This window comes from Chaetodon trifascialis, chromosome 1 (assembly GCF_039877785.1).
Source record: "Chaetodon trifascialis isolate fChaTrf1 chromosome 1, fChaTrf1.hap1, whole genome shotgun sequence".
Taxonomy (NCBI): domain Eukaryota; kingdom Metazoa; phylum Chordata; class Actinopteri; order Chaetodontiformes; family Chaetodontidae; genus Chaetodon; species Chaetodon trifascialis.
Window position 1 is genome coordinate 13,188,984 of NC_092056.1, and position 20,959 is coordinate 13,209,942.

General features: G+C 40.0%; 2 protein-coding genes across 3 annotated transcripts; one reads left to right on the top strand and one right to left on the bottom strand.

The window, feature by feature from the left end:
- Positions 1 to 3,040: 3,040 nt before the first annotated feature.
- Positions 3,041 to 10,586, top strand: caprin1a (cell cycle associated protein 1a). Of its 2 annotated transcripts, XM_070977366.1 has the most exons (17): positions 3,041 to 3,209; positions 4,789 to 4,923; positions 5,495 to 5,557; positions 5,795 to 5,881; positions 6,297 to 6,538; positions 6,680 to 6,762; positions 6,863 to 7,018; positions 7,114 to 7,166; positions 7,308 to 7,388; positions 7,484 to 7,645; positions 7,953 to 8,061; positions 8,221 to 8,282; positions 8,627 to 8,758; positions 9,056 to 9,215; positions 9,481 to 9,663; positions 9,756 to 9,862; positions 9,969 to 10,586. In XM_070977366.1, the coding sequence occupies exons 2-17, from the start codon at positions 4,789 to 4,791 to the stop codon at positions 10,053 to 10,055; spliced, it is 1,902 nt and encodes a 633-aa protein (XP_070833467.1). In that variant the 5' UTR covers positions 3,041 to 3,209; the 3' UTR covers positions 10,056 to 10,586. The 2 variants fall into 2 exon arrangements, with proteins under 2 accessions (XP_070833467.1, XP_070833548.1); XM_070977447.1 differs by lacking the exon at positions 8,627 to 8,758 and having other exon boundaries at positions 3,065 to 3,209.
- A 517-nt stretch (positions 10,587 to 11,103) lies between these two features.
- On the bottom strand, positions 11,104 to 18,368 carry nucb2a (nucleobindin 2a). The gene is made up of 13 exons (XM_070977569.1): positions 18,265 to 18,368; positions 17,735 to 17,875; positions 16,780 to 16,887; positions 16,269 to 16,401; positions 16,025 to 16,128; positions 14,661 to 14,846; positions 14,364 to 14,454; positions 14,215 to 14,273; positions 14,045 to 14,137; positions 13,871 to 13,960; positions 13,581 to 13,751; positions 13,408 to 13,468; positions 11,104 to 13,316 (listed from the first exon to the last, which is right to left on the bottom strand). Exons 1-13 carry the CDS (start codon positions 18,286 to 18,288, stop codon positions 13,087 to 13,089), a joined length of 1,491 nt encoding a protein of 496 aa, XP_070833670.1. The 5' UTR covers positions 18,289 to 18,368; the 3' UTR covers positions 11,104 to 13,086.
- Positions 18,369 to 20,959: the final 2,591 nt, after the last annotated feature.

Below are 20,959 nucleotides of genomic sequence, written 5' to 3' on the forward strand. Positions count from 1 at the left end.
TGAGAGAAACATGATACTAAAAGTGGCAAAGCAGTAATTGCACATAATTGGTTGATGACATTAAGTACTTTGTGTTTGGAACATTCAGACACACGCACACACTAATTCATATCACTTGTTACGTGCACCTGAATTTATCAGTCATGTGTACCCTCCACAGATGTGCACATTCATTCACTTTTTATATAATCAAATTTGAATGATTGTGAGACATGTGTTCCTTTGAACTCGTGAGATATGGAAGCTACTTCAGTGAAATCATACTGTAGTCCTGATTATGAGAGGCAAAAATGTTTGTACACATACAGGTCAGTGTCTTCTTATGCAGGGATGAGTATCTGTGAGTGTCAAAGGCTCGTGAGATGTTCTCAATATTGTGATACTGTGTTTCGTTTATATTTCAGGTTTGAGATATGGACAGAGAAACAAAGATGTTCATGTTAGACAGAGACCTGCTGTGAGGGACTCAGAAAATGAGAAAGAATAAATGTTAAAGAGGCAAACAGGCCAAGTGCCAGACAGCATATGGATGGATGTGTATCTTGATGTATGTCTGTGGTCATTACCAGCAGGATCACCTTGCTCCTCCGCAGCTGCTGTGACACCTTGTGAGTTACAACTTTTAAAAGTACACATGAGGTCCCCTGCCTCACAGAGCATAAAGCATGCAGCTACTGTAGCCCTACCTTCAAAAAAATGTGACCGTCAATTCATGGCACTTCACAGAAACTCTTTCGCCCTCCTTTGAAAATACCCGCATCACCAAAGGCATCACTGGTATGGTCTTTTAAATTAACTGCAGTGAGAAAACGGTGCATTTGGTTTTAAAATGCGAAGGACTGCAGATACTAATCATCATAGTTTGTCCCAAAGGACTGCACTGTAAACAAATCCACCCTTGAACCACACTCCAAAATCAAACCTCAATCGCATGAGTCGCAAATTGCAAGATGGTGAATAAAATTCTCTGGCTGTAATAAAGATAATGATGGTAGTTAAGTGGAGATGCTTGTAATCTGTCTGTAACACATGTGGGCCATGAATTATTAATGTTGCCCAACTAACTGAAGAGAGGCTGTGAATGGAAAAAGACCCCCCCCCCCCCACCCAAAAAAAAAAAAAAAAGGTGGTGACATAAAATAAAAACACATTTGGGATAATGGCATACTTAAGAGAAAGAAGAGTGTGAGAAAGGGTCATCGACGAAGATGTATAGAGATACATAGTTTAAAAGAGAGAGTAGAAATAGAAGAAAGGGGGAAGCCAGAGGGGTGCAGATGAATTCCTGTGCTTTCCTGGGCTACACTACAAGTGGTCTGGGGCCGAAGTTTTTGTGAGGCTCTTGTGGTTTTTCAGCCAATAAATCCTCTGCACATATTTAATCCAGTCAGATGTGCTGCAGGAGAGGGGCACTGAAGGATGTACGGCCATTACTCAGCAGCCCACATCAGAGAGAGGAGCTAGATATCCGTATACCCCCACCTCACTAGTTATAGACATACCCGTCATCAGACAGAAAGCCAGACCCAGGGATCATAAAGGAGGTGTGAAAATTGAGTGTGAAAGTTCATTGAAAAGGTCTGAAACTCCACTGATGCTCTCATACGCTGTTATTTTTCCCATATGATCCAGAGTGTGAGAGACCTGAACTTTCACAGTATGAATATGTTTTTGAATCCTGTATTTTACAGCCATAATGGAATAAAACTGGAATACAATTAAAGCTATAAAGACAACAGAGCATGTGAACTCTGCAGAGAAATATCTAAATATTTAATTGCACAACATTTTTAATCTGTAAATAATTAATTTCCCAGATTTGACTCACAGAAACACGGATGGTGTTGATTTTTGAGTATCATATCGCCACTGTTAGTACACGTGTACTAGATTGTGTTTTCACTTGGTAGTTTTATGTGGCACAGCCTGGTCATTACAGTCAGTCTGGTATATGCCCCAAAATGTGATGAAAGTCCTGCTCTGCTCTTTCCCTTTCCACTTCTATATCTCACTTACTGCTTTAAGTTCTTTGCAACAGTTAATACATCTGTCCGGATTCAATGTACCCTCTCTGCCCACTGAAAACTGCAGAAATCCATTTAAATTTCAACAACACCACAGTGACTTGGCTTGACCATGATTTTTCAGCACATTTTAAGAACAATGCCAGTATATGGATTGCTTGCGCCATCTTGTGTTCATTCTTTGCTTTTACTAGAATAATGCTTGTGAATCTGAGTTTGACTCCAACACCTTCATCAGTTTATCTCGTCCTGAGATTCAACTTTGCACAGCTTTGGCCTGTAAGCTCAGAGTTCTGCTCAAGGAGAGATCATGGGACCTTTTTTTATTGCTGAGCCAAGTTTAAACTGTTTATACCAACAGGAACTGGGTTCAGATCTTAAACCTGCATGATGCCACTGATACTCAAATAAATGAGTACATCTTTTGGACAGTCTCAGGAAATAAGAGGTTCATGGTGTGTGTGAACCCACTAACAATCAGGGCTGAAAGCTGACTGAGGCAATGTCCTATTTCATTTTGAGAATTTGGGTGCTGTGAACATGGTGGGGATAGGCTTAAATAGGATAATTCTCACCATCTTTAGACTGAATATATTTAAATTAACTGTAGGAGATATGTAAAACATTAATGAAGGAAGGGTTCATTATTTTCTCAACGAAACTGTATTCCTGACTTTAAAACAGTATTTATACTTTCATATTGGGGGAAAAAAAACTACATAAACATGACTGTGGAGTAGTAATAGTTTAACAAAAATATTGTGCATAAATGTATATTTTTATTTATTTATGGGGAGGGGGATAATTGTGAGCTCAGTATTTCAAAAATTCTGCTATTCTGCATGAGGTTGGTTACACATCATGTTTGTGTCTGTTATTGAGAACTGATTAAAAACTAAAAATGCATAACATAATGGAAACGTTCAATAATTGATTAGCACATTAATAAGTTGGATGATGACCCCTTATTCATTTTTAATACACTTTTTACTGTCAGGCAACCTTGAGGAGAGTACAGGGGTCCTTGTAACCGTTAGCTCAGCAGCAGCTAGTCAGCCATTGGCTGGTGTGAACCTGAGCATCCTTCTAGAAAAATACCTCAGAAAGTAGAAGATACGGACTGCTCGCACACCGCAAACGTAAAATCCGACAAAGGAAATCTCTTTGAAGACAAAGAGTATAAAGGTACTGGTTTCATGGCATTAGCAGTAAATGGCTGTTTAACGTATATTTGTTTAATAAATCGCGTTTAGTCGTCTGCAACGTTACTCGACAGCACAAAACGAGTTGTTGCAGCGTCCCGAGCTGCTCTTTGTTTTTTACTTAAAAACGTCGTGGAACGACATGTTGTTTTTATGAACCCAGAGAAGATCTGTTCACGGTTGATTTAGAATTAACTGACATCCAGTTTACTTGGGGCATTAGCCGCATAACCTTAACGAGCTCGCTAGCTTCTCAGCTAACAATGGGACAAGGAGATTAGGACCCGTGCTCCTCGCTTATTAAATTGATTTGATGTCGCTAGCTAACGTCTCCCTTGCACCAGTGAAAGGCTAGCTTGCTAGCGAAATGAAAAAGACAAGTTTACAATGTTAACTGACACTACGTGACTTAAAAGTAATATGAGTAAACGTTACGTCGTGCTAGCATCTGTCAGTAATGTTAGCCGGTGTCTTCAAGGGAGCTAGCTAAGGATTTTAACTTTGAATAGAAGGCCGACATTTTAACTTGTGTGAACTTCCTCTGGCAAATTCATACTTTTATTCACGGTGCTTATGTGTACACAACCCGAACTAATCATGTAGCTTAATTGGCTCCTTCACGATTAACATTGGGTTATGCCTCAGGGTAACCATAATTGGTTTTATTCGTCCCGTTGCCCAAATCAAAGACGGCTTGATTTGCTCGATCACGTCGCTATCACTTCCCATGGCCTAGTGTTACCGGTTTGAGTCAAGCTTCAGTATGCGAAACGACACTAGCTAAGTGAGTTAAGCAAGATAACAGCTACGGTAAGTTTGTAAACGCAATACCAGCACTTTTCGAAACATACCAGCCTTACTTAAGGTGAATAACTTCATCCTCGGTGGCCTCAGTATTGCATCGTTTTAACGTTACATGAATCTACAGCTCATCGTCAGGTGGCAGTCGACCCAGTTCGGAAAGTAAATACTGTCTGCAGTATTTACAAGAAATTTGTCAGTTTCCTCAGCCTCTCACACACAGATACATCTACACACACAGTAACGTCATCCAGACAGACATACATATTTGCTGTGGAAATGTGTTCCTCTGAAAATCAGATGATCTCATTGTGGACGCCACAAACAGCTTATACAGTGATGATAATGTTACATTATAATATAAATAACTTTGACATGTCTCTATATGTGTCAGTAATACATTTCCAAATGAGAGCCCTGGTTTAGAAAATCTAGTCAAATTTTGCCACCTGCATTATCAGCTAAAGTAATTGCATGAAGGAAATCTGAGATACTGCATGGGACATACATTTGTACAACCATAATTTTGCCCATTTTCACTCGGGAAGTTTAAAAGCATCAGCCATCTGTACAGCACAGTGTATCATAATTCATCAACCTTATCACTGACAGTTTACAGTATAGCAGGCCATACTATGTGCACCATGAGACTGCCTCTGCTTAGGACTCCTGTTATTTTTTCCTGTTTTTCTTCCCTCTATTCGGGAACACAGTTTTCACATATTTCCAACAATTTCATATAATAGATTTTCTTTCCATAGATGCCTTCAGCGATGGTTGGCAACAGTGCTGTCCAGTCTGCCATTCCAGACCTGGGAAATGGAAGTCATCTTGAGACCATGAAGCAGGTTCTTGGTGTGATTGATAAGAAGGTTCGCAACATGGAAAAGAAAAAGGTAGCTCAAGTTTATTAAAAATGAAAGTGTCACAACATTATCACAACATAATTTTCTTTTGTTTAACCCACAGCAGGGTGTGAGAGTTATTTGTTCCTGTGAATGTGTTGTTGTTGATATCATCAGATGCATAGGATATAGGACATAATTGTCCCTTTTACTCCCATGAGGGAACACAGATGAAGACACCTGCAGTCTTTTGAATGTTAAGAGGAGAAAGGTTAGAGTAGGTACTGTATGTCAGTGGATTTTTCTAGTACTGTATATTTTGAATATTCACCAGTGGTAAATGCCCATCAGGGAACAGAACTGAGCCTGTTCCTGGTGTTAATGCTGGCCAAACATCACAGCCTGGTCAGAAGCTTTCATTTCACCTCAACATTGTATATTCAGATTTTTGAGACTCAGATTTTGTCCCCCAGTTGCTCCACACAGCAGACAGCTGTCTGTTTTGGTTCTATGCTTGGTATCGGGCCCAGTTTGTCCTTATCCGTCAAAGATCTATTTCTTTTATGCAAGGAGGTTATTATTTTTTTATTCTGACATTTTGTGTTTCTCAATATTCTTACAGTCCAAACTAGATGACTATCAAACAAAGAAGAATAACGGAGAAAGACTGAACCAGGACCAGCTGGTAAGCTAAGACAATGGCAGTTCCTATTTATTTTTTTTCTTTCAAAATAAATTCAATAAAATCTTATGCACCTACATAGTAATAAATGATAAATAATATTTTTTTGTTGCCTGTATCAAATAACATTGCTGTTGTCAAATGTTTAGATGCATCTGCATCTGTTACTGTACTGTACTGGGGTAAATTATTTTAAAATGACATAAAAATGTAAATTTTCTCTCCATGATGCACCTGAAGGAAGCCTTGGCAAAGTACCAAGAAATCATCAACAATCTTGAGTTTGCTCGAGAATTGCAGAAAAGCTTCCTGGCAGTTGGCCAAGAGGTGAGTTCTGAGTTTGGATTGTTTCTAAACCTGCTGATTGGTTGTTGTCATTCATTTCAAAGGTTTTATCATTATGATGTGGGTCTTTAGTAACATTTAGTGGCGATAACATCAGGAAACTCAGTATTCCTTCCCTGTATCTTGTCTTTTCAAAGCAAATTCTATGTTGAGATTTTGCTTTAAAAAGCTGCAGTTCCACCACATGCTTTTAGTATAGTCACCGCAAAACCCACGCCTGACCCATACTTAAATGGACCTACACCCTAGATCTGTTCTGTGTTTCCACTGCAGACAGCTCACAGAATTCAGTCTGCCTCAGAAAAGCTTGAAATATCAGAGATGATGATGATGATGTAACTTGTTTTGGAAACCTTGTGAAACATGCACCAAATCACATCTGACGGTGTGTGTCCAGGTTCAAAAGGCAGTGAAGAAGTCTGCAAGACGGGAACAACTGCAGCGGGAGGAGACGGAACAACGACGGCTGAAGACGGTTTTGGAGCTTCAGTTTTTACTGGACCAGCTGGGAGATGATGCTGTCAGGCAGGAGCTAAAACGGCCTGACGCCACTGGTTCACCTTTGCTCTCTGACACTGACCTCACAACCCTTGATGAGTTTTACAAATTGGTTGGACCTGATAGGAACTATGACGTCAGGTATGGGAGTGTCTGTGATTATCAGTGTCTCTAATATTTCAGTGTGCATAAGTTTAACCTGCTCAGAGGGAAAGGATATTGAGACTGAGAGCCACTAGCTGACTACCAAACTGTATTTTTATGCTGTTGTGTAACCTACAGGTTGACTGACCAGTACGAAGAGGCCTCACTACACTTGTGGGAGCTGCTTGAGGGCCGAGACAAGGCAGTGGCAGGGACCACATGTTAGTATTCTCATGGCAAACACAGTTAATTAATTAATGTATATGTGTATCATTAAGCCATGATTTTGTTTTCTGACTTGTCACGCCATCTTTGTTCCAGACAAGTCTCTGAAGGACACTCTGGAAAAAGTGCTGCTGAGTGGTTACTTTGACAGAGCACATACTCATCAGAATGGGATGTGCGAGGAGGAAGAGGAGCAAGAGGTGCAGACTGTGTTGGCTGAGTCTAAAGCTGGGAAGCAGCCATCAGAACCTGGTACTTTACAAAACACAAGCAAATGCGTTATGAGTGTAAGATATTTCTTTGACCCCATAAGAAACTTGTCTCCACATTTGCTTCTTTTTCTCTAGAAGGGACAGCTACTGAAAAATACACAGAGCCAGTTAAAGTCGAGACCACAGAGGTGAGATTTCTAGTAGTGCATACATAGCGTGCTGCACAACAACTCACGTAAATCTTTGCAGTTGATGTTTTCTTCTGTCTTACTAAATTTTTGTACCTTTTTTTTTTTAAAAAAAAAAAAAAACATTTTCTTGTGTTCCAGTTTGTAAACAGACAGTTCATTCCAGAAACAACGTACAGCAGTACAGACAAAGAAGTGGAGGACTGGACAGTGGAGGCTCAGGTATGCTGCATCACCTCAGTCCTTAATGCCACAATGCATGTCTCTGAACACCTTTGTATTTGTGTACTCTAATGTAACCTGTCTGTGTTGAGTAGATGGTGAATTCCCTCCAGCATCAACCCGCTACCCAGCTGGCTACAGAACCAACTGTTACTGTGAACCATGTGACTCCCACTCCAACCAATGACCCAGTGGTCAGAAAGCAGGCAGTGCAGGACCTCATGGCTCAGATGCAAGGGACGTACAATTTCATGCAGGTAAAAAAAAGTCCAGTTCAGTGCTGTTACCACTTGATGTGTTATTCACATCATATTGAGATACCCAGCTGATTCATGCAATGAAGTCTTTGTGTCCTTAAAACAAATGCCACCTAAATAGAAGAAATAAAAAATGTAAAATAAGATCGGGATCAGCTCAAAGCCTTAAGAAGAGTAATGCTTGCTCACATATGAGACTGAACCCAGGTCTTTCACGTAAAGAGTAACAACCCAGCTCACTTTATTACAGCACTGCCCCTAAACCCGATCCATGGCGCCACAATACATTTACTTTTGTTCCTCCTAGGACTCCATGTTGGAGTTTGACGGTCAAGCTCTGGACCCCGCCATTGTGTCTGCCCAGCCGATGAAGCCTGGACAGACAGTTGACCTGCAGCAGATGGGCTGCCCTTCAGGTGAGCGCCATTTAATTTCCCTCGACTCTGAACAGATTCTTTCACGCATTCTATTAAAAAAGGTCTGATCGTGGTTTTCTGATGTAAATACGTTATCCTTAAAGTGTAATTCACCAGTTAGTAATTTTTTTTAAGTGCATTTCCTTTTTTTATTTTTAGCCCTCTCAGAGTCCAGACTTCCACAAACAAGTGCAGTGACTGGACCACAGGAATCCTCACAAGTAAGTAGAGTGGAAACACATCAGGAAGTGGTTGGTGAGACTTGTTTTGTTCTTTATTTGCCTGAACGAGTGGTGCATCAATTGAATAACAAGAGTAGTACAGGTTATTCTTTGCATTATGTGGGCCATATTTCTAAAAGTGCTGCTATGTGGATTAAATGCCACGCTCTCTGACATGTCATGATGTTGTCTACTGTGTATTGCAGGGGGATAGTAGATTCATTTGAACATAACAAGGTAGAAGGGAGTTTAAGGTGAAACATTAGAGATGCCCATCGCTCCCTCTCCGTAATCCTTCTTTCCTTAGCCTTCTGAATTCCATCTTACCTCCACCTCCACCCTAGGTCTCGATGTCTCTGTCGCCTGAGCAATCTCCTGACCCATGTTCCCTGTCCTCTGCCTTCCCACCTGTCTCCAAACCCTCCCACACTGGAGGCATCAATGTCAACGCAGCACCCTTCCAGTCAGTGCAAGCGGTACGCTTTCTATCTGGGTCCACGTACACAATATAACAGTGAACATGTTTAGACTTATTTAATACACTTTGTTGGAAACTGTCAGGTTTCAAATTTGTTGGGTTTGCAAAGTAAGGCAAATATTCAAGGCCTGTTACCACGGCTGGTTAATTATTGGTGCACCATCTGAGCAGGCAATAATTTGACATGTCCCCTCATTTCTCAAACCTGCAGTACATCTTGCTCCCCGTGTGTTCCATAGAAATTATGATATTGCTTTGATACGGATGGACAGAAAATTTTTCTTTCCCTCTTCAGGTATTTAATATGAATGCACCTGTACCTCCAGCCACTGATGGCCAAGCAGATCCTCTGAAGCAGCCCAGCCAGTTCCCTGGTGGCTATGGACAGGGCTTCAGCAGCCAGCCAGAGAGTGTTGTAGACCAAGCTGACATCCCACAGGAAACATTACAGTCAGGTGAGGATGGAGCTTTGGCTGCTTGCATATCACATATTTGAAAAGCTGTTGACATTGTTTGGCATCACTTCAACACTGACCGGACAGTCTAAGTATTAAGAGGGAAAATATCTACAAATTTTAAGGTTGTGTTTATGTTTGATGTAAAGCCTCTGAAATCCTTAAAGATATATTACATGTTGTATGAATAAGATGTTATGATAATAAATAACTTGTGACATATACAATGTGTCATATACTTATCATCTTGTTGGCTTCTGTCCAGTTGTTGGTGGGTTCCAGCCCCAAGACCTGCCATCAGCAGGAGGCCATGAAGAGTCCTCTCCAGGTGCAGGGTTTGGACAGTCGGGACAGTCCTTTTACAACAGCAGGGCAGTGCCCAGGGGCGGACCCAGGAACGCCCGCGGGATGATGAACGGATATCGGGGCTCCTCCAATGGATTTAGAGGTACCTGCATCCAAATGTGTTTAAGAGAGATATAATAGTCAAGTGGCCTCATGTTACACATCTCCACGTTTAACTCTTGTGTCTTTTGTTAGGGGGATATGAAGGCTATCGCCCCCCTTTCTCAAACACTCCCAGCAGTGGTTATGGTCAAACCCAGTTTAACACATCCCGGGACTATTCCAATAACACCTATCAGCGGGTAAGATTAGCATTATTGGATAAATACACATTTAATAGTGATATTCAGTGAATCGTCTTAGATTTTCAAACTTTGTAAGATTCTTGTAAATCCCTGTTTGTTCAAGGAGGGATATCAGCAAAACTACAAGCGGGGAGCCGCCCAAGGACCTCGAGGTTTGTCTCGAGGAAATGCTCAAGCAATGCGATCCTAAAGGATCCTAAAGACCGTCAAGTTGCGCCACGTTTAACATTCAGGATCTTTGAATGTGTTTGCCCTAGCTCACTTTTATAACAATGTTTTCTTTCTCATTGGTAATCTTATTTTTTTAACTCCTGGCCTACTTATCACAGTCAGCCTGCTTTGGTCTGTCTAGATCCTCTTAATGTTTTAACACAAAATGCTGAACTTCACCACATGTAGGATTATCAGCAAGTCTGTGTGATATAAAACAACAAATAGATATTCCTGTAAACTTGAAAGATTGCATTAATTTATTTTTTGTACAAAATAAATGCAAAAAATACCCTGCCACTGTCGATCTGATTCCATGAGAATGATTTCCTTTTGCCCTGTGCTGTCAGCCACTTTTTCCTCTTGCTTTTATAGTTTTCATAAAGCCATTACATTTTTTTTCTTGACTGTTTTTTTTTTTTTTTTAACCCCTCTGTCACCTCTTATGCCATCACCTCTTTGTATGCTGATGTTATTGGTTGAGACTGTTTCAATAAAGTTGTGTTCTATTACTCTCTGGTTAACTTCACTGTTTTTCTGCTTTGGTGTGCATTTGATCTTATAAATTCTGCTGTTTAAACCCTGTCTGCTTTTACATGTTGGACTGGTGGTAGTGGTTTGGAGAGACAGGTTCTGCCTGCCACGTCAAATCAAAGAAATATGGGAGTACCAGTAGTCTGTCCTCTGTGACTGGGCTGCATGCTGTATATGTAACAATATCATCTGGTAATTAAAGCCATTATGTATGGATTTACACTTCCACGCACATGTTTTTGTTTGCATTCAGCCTGTTCATTCACAGGCATTTACACAGGAAAATGAAGTCTGTACTTAAGCACCACGTCTATGAAGAAGCACAAGGAGCAGATTTGGTGAGAATAAACACGTCACCTGATAATCCCACTACTTCTGTTTTAACAAATAAGATGCCATTGCTTTGCATTTTCCATGTATGCATGGTGTGCACTAAACTTGTTCTCCATTGTACTGTAAGTGATTGAGTCATTCAAGTGATCTGTTCGACAAACTGAAAGGTCAGAAATTTTTTATTGTCTTGTACTGAGTTGTACAGTATAGTCAGATGACTGTATGTTATCCATCAGCAAACCAGGGTTAAACACTGTACATTTTGTGCAAATTATGATGCAGTATCATCTCAAAGGAACACTTGGCACACAGAAAACAAATGACACCGCAAAAGAAAACTGTATTCCATGTCTAAATTATCTATGAATTAAAAACCACAATGAGGCAGACCTCTAATTTCACTGGATGCACATGAAGCCTCCTTCAGTGAAACAGCTTGCAAACACTTGTTTGCTGTGGCCACAGTCTGCCAGCAAGAAGAAGTCATAACATCACATGAAAAAGCAACCTGGATATCACAGCAATTACACCAAACTGGTAATCTGTGAGGAAAGTATGCTGTTTTTCCATTTAAGACCAATTTACACATCTGGTGCCAAATACAATGATGAGAATGGAATGCAAATCCAGAGGTTTTCATGATGTCACACTTTGACTTCAACAGACAATAATAATAATAAAAAGATGCTGGTCATGTCAGACTCAGCTCTCTGACTTAGAGGTTTGCCCTTTTCCAATAAAATCTTTAATTTCACTGAACAAATTAAACAAATCCAGCAACAAATACGTTGATAAAGAAAATAGTGATGAAAGACAGAAGAGTAAAAGTCTAAAATTAACCTCGACATCAAAACTGTTTTATTAACAAATTAAAATTCACGATCAATTATGATCCATTCATAAATATAAACATGTCACATACACATTTTGTGCATGAACAACAGATCAAAATCAAAAATGACCACCTTACTGTTAATTGTGCCAAAGCAAATGAATTATTTCAAGGGCCACATTAGGCCACATACTGTATACTTGTGTATAACAAGCATCTGAAGGACTTTGGGCTGTGATGAAGTACGGGACATGTTTGTTGAGTGGGGGGGTACTCCACATCCATCTTTATTTAAAGAAGCTAGCACCTTCATTTATTCTCACGTCAAAGTCAGGGGAGAGCAGCTGCAGTGTGGCCCAAAAAGAGTTGGTTTCTGTAGTCCTGTACCTGATGTCTTTTTAGACAAATCACACACCTTCTATAGATCAAAAAAAAAAAAAAAAAATCTGGCTGTACACATGGAGAGATGATGTTTCAAGGTTGGTAAATATGTGACAGCAATCAGAATCAGCATTACGAAAGTACTGATAAAATGATTTCTTGACAAAAGTGTAAGGACTCTGGTTTCATGAGGGCCTTTCTGGTTAAGAGATAATATTTGGTTACACTGGTCACTGGAGATGATGAAATATCTGACCAGACCCTCTGTGCATTTTCATTACACAATGCTATACCTGCTTGCATCAAGACGTCTTTACTCTTTAAAACTGAAATTGTTAGGGCATCAAAATACTGTATACTGGTGCTGTATACTGTTTAAAATTGCTATAGTGCCTCTCTTGCTATTGCTCTTAATGCAGTAAAAAAAATCTTGAAAATGTCTCTTGCACTCAATTTCTAAAATTTCACAATTTCACATTTCACCACAAGTCACACATGTAAACTAATCTCCTTTTTTTAAGATGTTTGGGGATAATTTGAGCGGTCAAGTCAGAAAATCGAAGTCAAAACCATATCATTCAAAACATTTTTTACACCTCAACAGCTGCACTTCACATATCCAACAGGCTGAGGTTGCAGAGCCAGGAGCATGTCCAGCAAACAGCAGGTCCAGACAGCTCACCAAAAATGGATCTTATTACCAAACATTCATTTCTATTGTTATTCCATTATGTGATTCAAGGTTTACAGTTATTATCATACACTGGTGTCATTCCTTTTGTGCTGCTCTCTTTCATGACCATCTGTCCTCAAAACCCCTAAGTCATGCTGGTTGAAGATGCCTAACACTCAGGAGGGACTGCTCCTCTGCACGCTGGAGTGGAGGTACTGCAAAAGTCTGGTAGTGGAGGTTCAAGTTCTGACAGCATTGTTATGGCAGGTTATGCTGGCCTTGTGCAGCTTCTTGGTGCCCTGGTGGCAGATCCTGATGTGTCTGGGGGAGACCTTGCTGGACCAGGACTTGATTTTGTTGTCCATGGTGTTCCTGAGGTGTATCTTGAGGAGCGTGGGGTGCAGGTTGGTGTCCTTGAGGTTGGGCCTCTTGGTCAAGATGTAGCTGGTTGTCACCTGCATGTATCTCTGGGATAGCATTTCCTTCAACTGTAACCAATAAGCAGTTTCGTATTCTCAGAGGTCAGCCTGTAAAATCAGATTATCAGAAGACAAATAAAACGGTGCAATCGGCACTCACCGTGAACCTCTGGAGGGGGTTCTACTTTCTGGGATTTCAGCCGTTCCATATGCTCAACTGCCTGTAAAAAAAAGCAGTTCGTGTAAGGTTTTTATATCATGATGGTGCACACTGTGCATCCTCACAGTAATTTGACGGCTTAAATAAAACAGAAAAAATAGACCACTCCTGACCTGCTGCAGCTCAATTTTCTGTGCATTAAGCTGCTCCTGTTGTCTCTCCAGCTCATCTCTCTGTTTCTGGAGGTCAAACGCCTTCAGGTTGAGATCCTGTTCCTGCTGCGCAAGATGCTCCTCAAACTCCCTCATCTCCTCGTCTGTGTAAGCCTGGTTCTGCTCCAGCGTCTGAGGAACACACAAAGCAGACATGGCACCATATCTTACAGTCCTACTTCTTTTAACAAAACGGTTTCAGGATTACATTACTCTCACATTACGTCAACATGATAAATCCGTTGTCTCACCTCCCAGCTATCTGGCTCCAAAAATTCTTTCTTCTTTGTAGCAACAAGGAACTCGTCTAAAGAGACTAGCCGGTCTTTGTTAGAATCCACCTGTGAGGTTAGATGAGAAGAAATCAATCATATATGCTATAAGTCTTACACGAGTTTCATTCAAATGAGGTTCTGAGAGTGTACCTCATTCATAACATGCTCTCTCATACGTAGCCTCTCTTCCTCCATCTCCACCATATCATCTTCTTCATTGGTGGGGTCATAAATTTTTTCCAGCTGAAATCACACAAACCAACAGTCAGTGCAAATACAGTTCAATGAAACACTAAGACTTTCAGATGCCACAGCTTTACCTCTTTGGTGAACAATGCCTCCAGCTCCTGTTCGTCAAAAAAGCCATCTCCATTGGTATCTGCATTGTAAAGAAAGAAAAAGGATGTCATCTGTATGTGACATATCACAACTGAATAATTGGGCAGTTGCCTGTCGGTAAGGGTCTTACCATGAAGATTGAAAAAGGTCTTGGGGTCAAAATCTTCAGGGTCCAAGCCATCGGCTTCCTCCCACACCTCCTTCAGCTGATTCTGGCTGCCCTGCAACAGGAAGCAAAGTCACATTTGAATTAGAGCTGAATTGACAGCACATTTTGATAGAGAGCTCACATACCAACACTGGATTCCATAGAAATAACACCATGTACACTAAGTGCCATGTTTCTTTGCAGAAACTGAACTTCTGAAACTAAAAAATGCAGCAGGAAATGGAACAGTTAAGAATGCCTCTTCATTGGCTGACTCACCGGGTGGTTGACTTTAGGGTGGTCAGCATGCTTCTTCTTCATCTCCTCATAGTGCTCCTCCTCTTTCTTTCTTTCCTCCTCGTCCAGTGTTTTCAGGTGCTCTCGTCTGTCGTGCTCTTTCATCATTTCGTACCTCTTGAACTCATCATGTCTCTCTTTGTCGTAGTTCTCCAGGTCTTTAGTGGCCTTGATGCAGGGGAAAACAATTGACTCCAATTAATAGTTACTTTGGTGCTATGTCCTATTTAACAGTTATGGTGCAATTCCATTTTACCGTGCTGTTATCCCATCTGGAAACATTGCTTGACTTATTTATTATACTGCGAGCATTCAGCATATTGCACTATTTACTGAGAGCTTTTACTTTTCCCAGGCTCTAGGTAAAATATACACTAGGTGGCCCCTTTATTGGGTATACCTGCACAATCTGATGCAATTCAATTCACCAGCCATGTCATTACAACCACCTTTGCTAAACTCATAATATCCAGTTTCTGTTGACATTGTTGGATATGCGTAATTCAATTACACTGGAATAGGAACAGGCTTCATAAAAGTAGACTTTATGGCAGAGCACTTGTACTGGATTGCATTAGACTTTACAGGTGCACCTAATAAAGTGAGCACTAAGTGTATATAAAAATCTAAACAAATACATGGAAAAGATATTACAGCATTGGTGTAAAGTAGTGCATTTTGAAATCACCAGTAAGAAATGAAACTGTCTTTGGACATCAACTGAGTCACAGGAGCAGGCCTAAACTTATCCGCTTTAGTAAAATCTCTTGACAATTTATGCTGATAATGAAAAGCAGATCACATGGTGCTGCAGCTGCAGAAGGTACTGCTTAGCTCCCGTAATGACTCCACTGTTCTCTCCTTTCCTTCCTGAATGTTGAAAATATATAGGCGTCTACAATCCACAAAACTCATGGTCACTCTTTAGCCATTATTGGTTGCTTACAAACAAAACAGTTGTGTGAGTTCCCACTTGAACCTCTCTCTACTGCAGCACTCCCCTGTACTAAGACACAAGATTTCAAGACACAAGTGCATGCTTTCCATCTGCCTTGTGTATTATTTTACTGTAAAAGGTCAGTGGTAGGTTGAATACAACCCTGATTCCAAAGAAGTTGGAAAACTGTGTAAAACTGTGTTTTCCAACAACGATTGTACAGTGTTGCTGAGCCCATGTAGTCATATCCTTAACACAATCATGTGTTCACAAAGCGGTGAACCTCTCTCCATCCTTACTTGTGAACGACTGAGCCCAAGACTTGTTTGGAATACGGGCTGTGAGTGGAATAGAGTTAACGCGTCCTTCAATGAACATTTTTTATAGCAAGAGCAGCAATGAGATTTACCGATTTGATGAGTCGATCCAGGTCATCCACTTCAAATGTATGTGGGTTCATGTGGTTCAAGTACTCAAACTGTTTGAGAAGAGCCTGGTGGTCCACTGCGATATCTATCCAGAGAGTAAGTGATGAAATACATAAAAACAGCATTTTCCTTCTAATTCATTTACCTCTAATGTACTATTTAAGTTGTAGAATCTTACTTTAAATATAAGTCAAAATGACATGTACATTTTGTTGCAGAACATACCATTCCCTCCTTCAAGGTCTTGCTTAGCCTTAATCAGAGTCCGGAGTCGGTTTACCTCCTGCCTCTTCAACTCATCCAGTTTTGTTCTAACGTGATGGCTGACAAAGTCCAGCTCTTTGGCCAGCTTTCCTTGCTGTATTATACATGAATGATGGAAAGGTTCATGTTATGTAACACTTAGCAGGTCATGTAATCAATCAATCGATCCATCCATCCATCCATCCATCCATCCATCCATCAATCAAATCTTTCACTAAAATAATATTGGTTTGCAATATTTTGCAAACTTAAAATAAATGGTGCAAAGGACTAAAACCCCTAACAGAAGAAAATATATTGGTCGAGTAGCAGTACTTGCCAAAATATCCATGATTTACTGAAAAGATGTATCACATTCCCAGGCAAGTGAAAGACCATATTTCATCATACTAATAAAATTACTAACAGTTTACTCAGGGATGGCAGAAACCTGCCATCATGCTGATAAGTCTAAGAAAGAAAAGCAGGATACCTTGATGTCTTCCATGTCTGTATTGTGCAGCTTTTCTCTGAAATGCTGATCTTTCTCTAGAAAATCGATGACTTCTCTGAGGTAGCGGTCATAGTGGAGTCCGGTGTCCTATAAAATACAACAAATACATCACAGATAACACACTGAGTAATCCTACAATGATTATCACTTTTTCTTGCTGATTTTACTATGTTACACATTATTATAAGCACTTTCGTGAAAGGTCTGATGGACTGAAGAGTGAGAGAGTAATAGATTTTTTTGCTTGAATGGGATTCAGGTCTACTGACCAACATGATACATATTGTTGGTCAGCAGATGTTTGCCGTAGGGATGACAGGTTTTGCCATGAATGTCCATAAACTGTATTACTGCCGTCTGAAAATTGCAGTACACTGGAGCTGTTCTGTGGTTAAAAACACTTAATAAAAAGGTTACATTTGTATGCATGCTCACCCAAAAACAGAATCTGCATTGTATTTGTTTAAGCTCCATTACGCCGATATGTCAATATTTAACATGGACAAACCCATGGCCTGAGGCAGACACCAGAGACAGCATCTGGAGCTGTTGTAGTGACAATGAAATGGATGTGTAGGTCTATAACCTTTGAGTGGACTGTCTGATTGAGGTAATTTGCAGTGCAATGAGACATCAAGCAATTTCTCGTTTAAATGAGTCCCAGTGCTGTTACCAAACTCTCTCGTTTCCAGCAGCTGATAACAGTGACACGACTGCATAGCATCAGGTCTGCTGATTAATGTCTGAGCATTGCTTCATCATTTAAAATTAAAAAAGGAAATGTCCATCACGAGTTAACACACAACTTCTTGAATCTGTTTACTCTGTCTGACCCCTCAAAATGAAGTATTCAATTTGAAATAATATAAATCAGAAAGACAAGAACCCAAACAAAACAGAGATGTGTCACGTTACACATACTGTGTCTTCTTACCACACTAGCTGGAGGCTCTTCAGGTGTTTTCTCTGGCTCTTTGACTTTTGTCTTATCGATACTGATGGGCACTGCCTCTAAACACAGCAGCTGGACCAGCAGCAGTATCCAGCCTGTGAGAAGGGCCCGACTCCAACACATCTGGAAATTAGGACAATTAACGTTGAAACAGTTTTAAACTAGCTCAGTGCTATTTATTTTATACGGGATAGATAAGATAAACTGTCAACGTGTCACTGTGTACACAAGAGTGGTGGTGTCGCCAGCTTCCTCATTTGCTCTTATTCAAACAGCTCTTCTAGCCTGCATAGGTTGTACATTATTGGCTAGCTAATAATCTCCATAGCAAGCTGTTGGTGTTAGCTTTAGCACTGCCACTGACAGATTCGGCTAATGAGATTCAAGAAACTAAGCTATTCACGTCTGCTGTCAGCCTGCGCAGCGCAGCTGACGTTACGTTTCTGACACTAAATGTAATGTTAAAAACTTCCCTAAAGAGCACCATAGATGTGTGTCACTTGTACACTCACTTTATTATGAATCCTAGACCTCATCTGTCCTGTTTTCCACCCGTCCCGTTGTTTCCTCTCAGCTGGACTTATGTCGACAGCTAGCACGCTAGTCAGCAATGTAGGTTGTCAGAGTGGCAGCCGTCGCCAGTGGTCCTTTCCGCTTTCTATCAAACGGACTAGCAAGTTGCGTTGCAGTGAATCGTACGTGGCGAGATGACGACTAATCAGGTGGGCGGTTACCTCTTACAGTATATCTGAACGAACCATTAACAGCAGTTTTAAAGAGTGAAGTCCAGGAAACACATGATGCAAGTTGGAGGAAGCCTGAATCTGGCACATTTTTCTTTTTTTTTCTTCAGTGTGTCGCTGTTTTTTTTATGTTCCAATTAATTTTAGCATTTTTTTCCCCATCATTTTCACCACGATTTTCTTATCAATTAGCATTTTTTGTATTTATCCATTCCCATAATAATATGCAAAGCTTTCATATTTACTATTTAATGGTGAAATGTTGCACCTTTTTGTGTTTATTCCTTTGTGTATTTTGGCTGTTTGTATATTGAAAAGTCATGTCAAAGCTTCTTTTTTTGTTGTGAAAGGTCAATTCACCCGTAGCCCTCTCTCTTTGTATTTTGTGAAAGGTTGCTGCAGTATAGAGTTGGTTTAGATTAATAAATGGATTCAGGAGTTAATTGAGCATCTTGTTCTATCTGTTTGTTTAATCATCTCACAACTGTTTAATTATCTTGAGAAGTTCATCACATGAGATGAGAAAAAACACAAGACAAACATGTCTTGCTCATTTCTCATTGTTGTCCTCCACAGCAGGTCTGTGATTGATGGTGTGTGGTTTCGTTGGTTTAGTTCATTATTTTTTTTCATTGTATTCTGATGTCTATTTTGGGGATTTGGGGGTGTTTAACGTTGGTTTAGGGTACAGGGAGGATCCCTTTATTGCCTTGTCTCAGGTGGCTTCCCTGCTTTTGATTTGCTTATGGCCATACTTACTGTAATTTAATAAACTTGATGTTTTTTCATGTAACTCCAGGACTCTTTGGTTCATGTTAGACTCCTGCCGCCAAGAGCCTTCCTGGTGATTGTAACAGTTTAACATATAGCCTCAGCTGGCTCACCTGTCCACATTACAAAACATATGAAACCAAGTTTCATTGCACTTGTTCTGATGTTTTAGTTAATACAGAGTTGGTATGCAAAAACATAATCAGTTTGTCAGATAATCCATAACCCTGTATTTGGCTTTTAAAATGAACTGAGGCAGGTGTGACACCTTCAGTGTAATTAGACATATTTGGTTGAGACTTTTGTTTCAGTATGCACTCATACGTGGTGGGAAATGTCAACTTATGAATTAATAAATTGATTATAGCAGTGGAACTCTACACTGTGGCTTTATTCGTCAGTTAAATCCGGATTAAGGTTTTTGGTCACTGGGGAGCAGTGGAAACAAGCTATAAACACAACACTGACACATTATTTGTTTATATGGTGGACAAACTGCTGCGTATTTACACATTCAGCAGACAAGGTGTGCTGAAGGACAGCCTTAGAAGGAGGAATGTGATATTAAGTGGTAGAGCTGCGCCCCCTGCTGAACAAAGAGAGTCGCAGCAGAGTGAACCAATGAATCGGGGGAAGCGTGCTACTGAGAGAAAAGAGACTTTCGCTGGGATTATTATTGCTGTTTTTCCTGTCGGGAGCTAGACGTTTGCGTTCATATACCAGTGAGTGTAATGTTTATGGTTGCCAAATCACGTTATGCTGTTTATTGTGGTCTATTTCTGTGTTGATAACCTGGCAAACCCGGTAACTCATTAAAGCTAATAATTGCTAATAGCAAGCAGTTGCTCACACGTGTACAGTACTGTATGTTCATAGTATTAGCCTATAACATCGGTTGATGTAAGCTAAGAGAAGGATTCATTCTTATTTCATTGATTATTTACCATATTATTTCATTGGTTAATTACCACTACTGGTAGCCCAGTGTACAGTTAAAGTAATATGCTGTACTGATAATTTCTTCTCTTATTCTCTGTGTTACAGAACCAGACATAAACCTACACAAATGCTCCTCAGACACAGTTTCATACTGTACTTTATTATGGATGGACAATAAAAGAATGAAAAGAACATCATCTGGACTCGTGCATTTTAACTGATGCCCCCCAGCGGCCACAAGTGTTTCCGCCCAGCACATATACAATCCTTAGAATTATCTCCAGAATACACAGAAAAACACAGTGTTCATTTGAATCGTTACTCTGGTCACCTGACCAATGAACCGCTGTTTAAATATTAATATCATTCATTAAAAAAAAAAAAAAAAAAAAAAAAAAAAGTAAAAGTGCTTTCAAGTAAAAGCAAAACATGCATATTTCGATAAAATACTTCATTGTACATTTCATGTACATTTTCTGAAAACAAACTGTGCCCATACAAAATGAATGCAACGTTAAAACCTGCATGGTTTCGAATCACGTGTTAGTCCTGTCTCCTAAAATGCTGATTTCTGTACTCCTTCACACTATTTTATCAAACAAATAATTTAGTTCACATTTTGCACTATTTATGGACTGTTTTGTACATCTTCTTCTGAATTATGTTCACTTGAATGCAGTTGTTCTGACACATTGTCGTTTTTAGTTCATGAATCGGTATTTTAGTTTATTTTGTGATTTTTTTGTTTTCTTGT

Coding starts and splice junctions, on each gene's coding strand:
- nucb2a (XM_070977569.1), bottom strand. CDS start 18,288: ATGAGGTCTAGGATTCATAATAAA. Junction 14,847..16,024: donor TGGATCGACTCATCAAATCG/GTAAATCTCATT, acceptor CCCTGCATCAAG/GCCACTAAAGACCTGGAGAA. Junction 13,961..14,044: donor GAGAGCATGTTATGAATGAG/GTACACTCTCAG, acceptor CTAACCTCACAG/GTGGATTCTAACAAAGACCG.
- caprin1a (XM_070977366.1), top strand. CDS start 4,789: ATGCCTTCAGCGATGGTTGGCAACAGTGCTGTCCAGTCTGCCATTCCA. Junction 4,924..5,494: donor GCAACATGGAAAAGAAAAAG/GTAGCTCAAGTT, acceptor ATATTCTTACAG/TCCAAACTAGATGACTATCA. Junction 8,759..9,055: donor CCTTCCAGTCAGTGCAAGCG/GTACGCTTTCTA, acceptor TTCCCTCTTCAG/GTATTTAATATGAATGCACC.